This window comes from Leuresthes tenuis, unplaced genomic scaffold (genome assembly GCF_036924035.1).
Source record: "Leuresthes tenuis unplaced genomic scaffold, fLeuTen1.0.hap1 SCAF_17, whole genome shotgun sequence".
Lineage (NCBI taxonomy): Eukaryota > Metazoa > Chordata > Actinopteri > Atheriniformes > Atherinopsidae > Leuresthes > Leuresthes tenuis.
The window spans coordinates 2,028,077-2,037,107 of NW_027325371.1; the positions used below are offsets into that span (position 1 = coordinate 2,028,077).

General features: G+C 40.8%; 1 protein-coding gene across 1 annotated transcript in view; it reads left to right on the forward strand.

Moving 5' to 3' along the window:
• Positions 1–3,360, forward strand: part of LOC140273183 (uncharacterized) — a gene marked incomplete at its 5' end in the record, with an annotated part of 41,064 nt that extends 37,704 nt beyond the window's left edge. The window contains 4 exons of the mRNA XM_072368699.1: positions 9–182; positions 324–497; positions 2,398–2,444; positions 2,571–3,360. Of these exons, the coding sequence (XP_072224800.1) occupies positions 9–182; positions 324–497; positions 2,398–2,444; positions 2,571–3,100 (925 nt within the window). The remainder of the gene's footprint in view (positions 1–8; positions 183–323; positions 498–2,397; positions 2,445–2,570) is intronic.
• Positions 3,361–9,031: the final 5,671 nt, after the last annotated feature.

Sequence of the window (9,031 nt, forward strand, 5' to 3'; positions counted from 1 at the left end):
CTCCTCAGACTGAGTGGCTGTAACCTCTCAGAGAGAAGCTGTGCAGCTCTGTCCTCAGCTCTCAGCTCCCAGTCCTCCAGTCTGACAGAACTGGACCTGAGTAACAACAACCTGCAGGATTCAGGGGTGAAGCAGCTGTCTGTTGGACTGCAGAGTCCAAACTGTAACCTGGAAGCTCTCAGGTCAGGATTCATTCAGCTGTTCAACTCCTGATCATTATAATTCTGCTTTACAGTCATGGATGAACAGCTGACCTGTTCAGGATGGTGTCTGCTGTTGGTGTCTTTTCTCTCAGTATCTGCCATTTGTGTTGTTTTCTGCAGCCTGTCAGGCTGTCTGATCACAGAGGAAGGCTGTGCTTCTCTGATCTCAGCTCTGACCTCCAACCCCTCCCATCTGAGAGAGCTGGACCTGAGCTACAACCATCCAGGAGACTCAGGAGTGAAGCAGCTACCAGCTGGACTGGAGGATCCACAGTGGAGGCTGGACACTCTCAGGTATGGAGAGGTCTGCTGCAGCATCACACAATGTCTGATGGAGGAGGAAGAGCTGGAAACATGTTCTCTGTCCTTCACTCAGCCCTGTCTTTTTGCTTCATGCTGGTTCTGAGTTTTATATGAACCTACATGTAGGAGCCTTTTTCCTTTGTTCACTCAAGCAGATCTTTACACAGAACATTTAACAGCTTTATGTTGGTCTGCAGCTCAAAAACATCACAGTTTCTACATAAAGGCTGAAAAACTGTGGAATGACTGTGTTCCTGACTTTTCCCTCTTACAGAGACACAGCTTACATCTCACTATGTGATGATGTTCATGTTAAACGTCAGTCAGCTGACTCCCAGGTCAGAGTTCAGACCAACCTGACATGTTGTCCACAGTCCGTTCACTTTGTTAGTTCGTTCTCACTCACCAATGATCACAGTTAGGAGTTAAAAACACACAGTCAGGGTTTTAAATTAGAAATGGTTACAGATCACACATTTGACCTCTCAGTCCAGCTGCATCAGGTGATCCGTGCAGTTTCACCACTTAATGACGTCCACATTTCTGGCCCTGATGGGCCTCTGCTGACTGGCTGCTGATGAACTGGTGCTGCTGCTGTTGACCTGCTCACTTTGGCATCGGTTCAACATCAAATTCATCCTGTTTTAAACTCACTGTCATACTCTGAATGGACGTAAATGTGATTTTCAGATTCAGAGAAATCTTCCTCGTCATTGTCTTCCCAATCTTCTTTCTCTTTGGGCTTTGACTGAGCTGTTCCAGAACCCTGTGTTTCTGTTTCCTTTGGAGAAGTTTCTTGGTGGATTTACTGGAATGTTTTCTCTCATTGTCATGTAGCATGGTCCACCTCTGCTTCAGCTTCAGTTTCTGGACAGATGGTCTCACATTTTCCTCAAACAGCCTCTGAAATGGTGAAGAATTCATGTTGGATTCTGTGATGGAGAGTTGACCGGGCCCTGCCTCAGACCCAAACCATTACATTTACAGCTTCAGGCTTCACTGTTGGTTTAAAGTTCTTCTGCTCAAATATTGCCTTTAGTTTACACCAAACAAGTTCCCTGTTACAGTGTCCAAATAATTCAGTTTTAGATCCATCCAAAATGATCCAAAGTCCAGGGACCAGATGCATAAATCCATTCATCCATTTTCTCTACCTGCTTAATTTAGTTCATGGTGGCAGGAACTGGAGCCTATCCCAGCAGCCACAGGGTGAGAGGCAGATCCACCCTGGGTGGGTCTAGAGTCCATCTCACACACAAACACACAAACCACTCATACAGATGTTCCTGCATTAAATAAAGAGAATCTGCACACTTCACACATTCCTCAGACCATGCATACAGATGTTTTCAGTGTAATTTAAGTCTGATCCGAAGTGGAGATGAAACTTCTGAAACATCCCATACTGTCCACGTACTTTCATAACCTATTTCCATAACTTCAGACACAGTCGGTTGCTTTTCCTTTCACCGGCTCATGAGCTGGTTAGAAGTGATGAGGAGCAGCGAGGGAGGAGCAAACCTCTGTCAGGAGGAGGAGGAAATGTCTGCCAGCATTAGCCGGTGTCCCCTTAAAACAGTGTGGATCTGTCAGAATGATGGAGGTTTATCAGGTCATTTCTGAGATAAATGGGCCACAAAGAAAACATACATAGCAGCAATCATCTGCTGGTTAATGCACAGCCTGTAAGGAAACATATTCAGCAGATTCAGAGACTTTACTCATCCAGTTAAAGGGATATTTCTGTGTTTTTCAAGTGGGGCTGTGTGAAGGACTCGTGAGCAGTCAGCATCTTCCTCAGTGTAGAACAATGTGTGTTTGAGAGCCATGTAATGTCCATGTGTGCATGCTGAAAGAGACGGTGCTGCTCTGACCCCCCTCCTCCTTTCAGGGTGGAGCCTGCTGGAGAACGATGGCTGACACCAGGTCTGAGGAAGTGTAAGTGTGTTCTTCATCTGATTCATGACATCCAGCCATCTTCACACTGTCACATCACTCACTGATCAAAGTGAACAGATGATAGATCAATAACTGCAGCTGGATTGTGTTTGTTCTCTCCATCAGATTCCTGTCGACTCACCATCGACACAAACACAGTGAACAGGAGACTGAAACTGTCTGACAACAACAGGAAGGTGACACATGTGGAGGAGGTTCAGTCATATCCTGATCATCCAGATAGATTTGATGGCTGGTCTCAGCTGCTGTGTAGAAATGTTCTGACTGGTCGCTGTTTCTGGGAGGTCGAGTGGAGAGGAACAGTTTATATATCAGTGAGTTACAGAAGAATCAGCAGGAGAGGAGGAGACTGTGTGTTTGGATACAACGATCAGTCCTGGAGTCTGAGCTGCTGTGATGGTTCTGGTTACTCTGTCTGTCACAATAACAGAGAAACATCCATCCCCTTCTCCTCTGTCTCTAACAGAGTAGCAGTGTATGTGGACCGTCCTGCTGGCACTCTGTCCTTCTACAGAGTCTCCTCTGACACACTGATCCACCTCCACACCTTCAACACCACATTCACTGAAGAACCTCTGCTTCCTGGGTTTGGGTTCTGGTTCTGGTCACATGGTTCCTCAGTGTCTCTGTGTTGAGCACAAAGAGTTTCCTCCTGTCAGAGAATCACTGTTGAACAGATAGTTCAGTCTGTACATGTCTGTCTCTTTCACTCAGAAACACCTTTTCAGATTCATGGATTCAGTCAGTTTCTGGTTGAAACTCTTATAAATGATTCCTTGGAAACTTCTTCCTCTTCCAGTCCTTTAAAGATGGAAGCTGCCATTCTTCCAGGATGTTGTTTTTCTGTGTTTCCAGTCAAAGCTTCACACTGAATATCAGTACGTTGTGTTTCTCTGCAGCTCACTGCAGCTGAGACCATTCAGTTGCTGTCAGCTGCAGTTAGTTTGCTGCACATGTGACAAACTGTGACATCAGAGAGGAATCACTGAGCTGCAATCAGCCCAGATGAATTTCCAACCTGCTGACAGATCTTCTCTGGTTCTGCTCCAATGAGCAGAAGGTTGGTGAGCAGCCAGGGTTCATCCTGATGATGTGCAGTTATAGACTGAATTATTGATTTCTGATCGCAGACTTTTGATATTTTACATCATTTTACATCATTATTTTAACATTCAGTCTCACAATGTTTGACTTTGTGTTTGAAATGTTGAATTTTTAAAATCTTCAACAAATGTTTTCAAAAATCATTTTGATATTTTCTCTTTTACATTAAATTTGTTTTTAGTATCTGAACATTTAGACTTTTTAATGATTTTAGACTTTTTGATAAAACGTTTAATTATTTATCTAAAAACTTTACTTCATCGATGAAAATGTATCATTTTTACAAACTGTAAAAAGGATGATGTAAGCATGACATTAATATGCATCTCTATTAATGTCCTCACTGCTTTAACACCTGTCATTTGTTCCAGTTACTGGAAACTTAACTGCTCTATGCTACAAAATAGTGAAACTAAAAAAGGATGCAAACAATGAAAACTAATTGGGAACTCCTTAAATATGAGTTGGGAACATTTTTAGGAAAGTGTGGAGCTCAAGCTGTCAAAGCGAGAAAAGCAGAAGAGTTGAAGCCTGTGTGGAGCAGAACTAACTTATCCAGCAAAAACCCGACTCCTCAACAGAGGAAGAAACAGAAGAACTCCTTCTCCTGCAAATCAAACTCCATGACTTATATTTCCAGAAAGCAAATGGTGCCTTTATCAGGTCTCGCTCCAAATGGTGAGAAGAAGGAGAACAAAACACTCATTACTTCTTTAATCTTTAATGCCGCCAACAATAATGTTAGTAGGTTCAGTATTAACGAAGCTGTTACTGAAGATCATCGTAAAATAGCAGGTTTTTGTTCTCATTGTTCTAAAGACCTGTACAGTTCCAAATGTTGTCAATCGGCAGCTGATAGTTTTTAAATTCCCTGTGGGTTAAGACAACAGGTGAAGCAGATAAAGTATCCTGTGACAGGCCTTTATCTGCTGTAGAAGTGCAGCAAGCCATCAATCAGCTCAGAAACAATAAATCTCCAGGGTCTGATGGACTAACAGCTGAATTTTAGAAATCTTTCATTGCTGAACTGACTCCCTTTTTACAGAAAGTCTTTATAGAATATAGAAATAACCAATGCCCCCCCCCCCCCCCCACACACACACACACACACACCTTGACTCAAGTCTTAATTCCCAAAACGAAAAAGGAAAATCTACTTTTAGACAATAGGCGAGCGACCTGCTACTAAAGAACGATTCCAACATATTAGCTCACTTATTGGCAACAAGATTCAGATCAGAGCTGGACTCTGTTACCATGGAAACACAGTCAGGCTTTATGAAGAAGAGGCATGTTGCAGATAATGTGAGGCTCGTCCGAGACATGTTGGATTATCCAGAAATGGTGGAGGATGATGGGTTCATTGTGTTTCTGGATTCCTACAAAGCCTTTGATACAGTCCAACATCAGTTCATTTTACAATCCCTTAAGAAATTTGGCTTTGGCAACTATTTTTTCTCAGCTGTCAAAAGTCTACATCACAGAAGTAACAGCTCAGTTAAACTAATGGGTGGAATGTCTCCTGGATTTAAGGTCTCCAGAGGCATTAGACATCGGTGCCCTGCTTCACCTGTTCTTACTTGCAGCTCAGCTCAGAACATCAGAGGGATGTTCTGTTTGGGCTCTTTGACTTCAACGAAAATAAAGAAAAATTCAACAAAACATTTATTATTAACCTCATCATACTGATGGCGAAATTTCACATTCATAAATGTAAATTTACTCAGAGAAAACCTTCTTTTGTTGCCTTTCACAGTGAGCTCAGGCAGTTTATTTTCTCCATTAAATTTTCTAACAACCATAAAGATAATATCTGAAAACAATTTAATTTACAGTTCTTGGTGGGATGGCTCGGGAGTCTGCTGTATCTGTACAATGTTTTGTGTGCTGTGCTTTTTGCACATTTACGTAGAATAATATAAGTAATAATAATAATAATAGAGTTTCTTTAAAAGAATCCCAAGCGGCGCAGGGGAGTGACGTCATCAACCGCTCTTCTTCTGCGTTTGTCGGGCTCACCTGCACACAACATGGCGCCCTCTGACACCATCGCACAATCCCGGTGAGAATTAGCTTCCCATGTGGAGTTAAACACAGTTTCTGAGTCGGATTCCCGTGACAGACTTGAGCAGATTATAGAGAACTTGGCTGCATACTCTGCCGTCACAGATACGATGTCAGCGAAGCTGCCCGAGCTAACTGGCTCTCAGTCCTTCAGCGACTCGACGCCGCGGTGCCTGAGAGGGGACGACCGGTGTCGTGCCGAAGTAGTTCTCCCCGACAGAAGCTGTAGGAGAGCTGGCTCCTCCTAACTATACCCGATTGCACCCATGTCCAGAGGAAAGAACAGTCTGCGGGTCCCTGGAGTTATTGTTTGATGGCTGCTGCTGTCAGTGAGGTTTTGCTAAGTCTCTCATTATTTGCAGCACAACACCTGCTTGGATTTGTCTGCAGCCAACGTAGGGCGCTATGATTCATTTCAAAGAGCTGAGAACACCCGCACAGAGAACTAAACAATCGCACTGTAGCCCAAACTATTTCCCACCAAAATCCGTCTCATTCTTTTCTTTATCTTTTAACAATGTTTTAATGCGCGCGTGTCCTGACGCGATTCCACGAATACTGTGAAGAAGCGGTGTCCAATAACACGCTGGAAGAAGTTTCCAGCCAAGAATGCGCTGAATGAATGCGGCTGTTCTCATCGTGGTGACGGGCTGACAAATCTACATGGTTGGAACTTTTAATGTTGGAGGGTTGAGATTCCCATCATGCTGTGTGAATGTCACAAGTTACAATATTTCTGTAGAAGTCACAGAGAGTTAAAAACATGTAAAAATCCGCTCTGCCACATACTGTGGGCTGGTTCAAACTGTCACAACTTGGAGGGTATAGTTCAGAAAGCTGAGAATTATCTCCAGATTTCAGCCACATCTCATTTAAAAATATAAAATCAGGCTGAATATAAATGATAAAACCATCTGAAATCAAAGTGCTGTTGGAAAGAGCTTTTTTACTTTAAAAAGAGTGAATTTAACCGAGAAAATAAAGAAGCTGAAGAACCTTTAATCAGTTCATATCAGTCAGTTATCTCTCTGCTGACTCTCTCATTATCAGACTGATGAACATTAGAGCCAGAATGCTGCAGTAAGAGGAGTAATGTTGGTGAGAACATCAGTATTACTGTATGTGAGGAGTTGTAGTTACTGACCGTGACCACTGGAGGGCAGTGATGATCGTAGTTTCTCTGTTACAGTCCACATGATGACAATGACGTCAGCAAGCAGCAGGGGAGTCACAATGCAACAGTTAAAGTAGTTTATACAAAACATTATGTTAGAATAAATAATGACAGAACAGCTGAAAATATAGATTAAAAATATAGAACTTTATCTCCCAAGATTTAAAAGTATAAATTGTATAAATATGGCGTCTGAGGGGTCAGAGGTCACGGGGTCCAGCTTAGGCTTGCTCCCTCGTCCTTTACACTGAAACTCCTCCAGATTCCCTGAATGCTTTAATGATTTTCTGCTCTGTAGAGGCAGAAATATGCAGATCCCTTCCAGTCTTTCTCTGAGGAACATTGTTTTAAACACAAACTGGAGCTCCTCTGAACATCTTTGCTGCTCACAGACTCAAATAACAGCATTATTATTTGATCTCATTGCCAGCATTTCAGCTTATTTGGGGTTCTGATAAAATCAGAAATGATCTGGTTCTCAGCAGCTCTTAAAATGAGGTAAATCTACTTCACATCAGCAACACTTTACATATTCTGTGTCATTATTTATTGAGCAAAAAACAGACCAAATGCAGAAGGAATGTGATGTTTTTTCATGTTGGCTTTACTTTGAACCACCTTCCAGAAACACACAACAAAGACTTTCCATTAAACTGTCACAGCTTCAAACGTGAGGAAAACAGGAATTATTTAACTTCACAGTCTGTGTTGTTTCCTGATGAATAAATCCAACTTAAAACAGATGCAGTCAGGTCAAACTGTCCCTCTGACCACCTCTGAGAAGAAAGTTACATCAGTAAGATCTGATTCTTCACAGGTTTGTGCTCAAACAGCAGATTCCAGCTGTATGTGGTCAGTTCAAACATTCAGAGGTGTTAAAAGTAAAAGTTACTCCACAGAAACAGATTAAACACGAATAAAGTCAGAAAACAGCTGCTTTCTGCTCCTGCTGCATCACACATTCAATTCAGCATCAGTGCAAACGTTTAATATTTGTCTTCATGAACACAGAAACCTGGAACTGACAGAAAGATTGTTCCTGAGATTTTTCACTTTAAAAACACGAAGGCTTCAGATTCTCTGAGAAGTTTCAGACCAAAACTGCTCCAGAGAGTGTCCAGAGAGGGACAAAATACACAGTTAGGGTTAAATAAATGAGTAATGAAGGAGGTTTTATGCTTTATTTCAACTTAAATACTGGAAAACCCAAAGATAAAGACACAAAAACGTAGAAATATACACTTCTGTCTCATTATTGTCCTTAAATAGTGAGTCAGTGTTTGAATATGAGAATAAACTGGAAAAATTAAGCTTCTAAACTCTATTACAGTCACCAAATGTGCACCTAATGCTTCCTACTTAACAATTCTGACGTTGCATCTTTAACCTTTTTATTCCTGAACATGTTTAATCCCTGATTCAGCGTCTAAAACACTTTGTTACCTCGAATTAAGATGAAGGAATAGCATTTAAACTGCTTCAATTTAAATGTTACTTTAGCATTTTTCAGCATTTGTTGTCATTTAAATCCCGAAGTTACTGAATTTGAATTAATTTTGAGCTGAAAACACATGATTGTGAATTTAAACGTGTTGATTTGATGTGTAATATTTCACCTTCATAATCATGTTTAGTTTAATCTTGTTTTATTTGGTAAAAAATGTTTGATAAATGAATAAAGAAGCCTGATAAAAATTAGAATATCTATTAATGTTGCACAGCACAAACCACTTGGACTTATCTTTAGTATTCATTCATATTATTATGAGATGCATTTTTAACGTTTCTATTTTTCAGTTTGGTCAGTAAAAACCTTCCATATATTCACAAGTTTTAAAGTAAACTGCTGATGGAACGATTGATCACAATCGATAAGTTTTCTTTTTCATTCAGTAGCACTGCAGGTTTAATCAGTTAATTAATACATGAGATTATTGATCGGATTGTTATCTAATTTAGTTATTTATTGGAGTAAATTTGCTATAAAAAGAACAGAAATGACCCAGAATCCAGCTCCATATCAGCAGGTATTAGTCTGATTCATTATCAATGAAAACAGACGTTTCCTGGATACTTATGGCTCTGATTCTTGTTAAACTATTAAAAGACATGAAATTAGAGTCATTTTTTGATTCCATGAGCAGAATTTTGCTTGTTTTAGAAAGAATGAACCTAAAAATAAATGTTTGCAGATAATGACTCAAAGTCTGTGTTTTTATCTGAG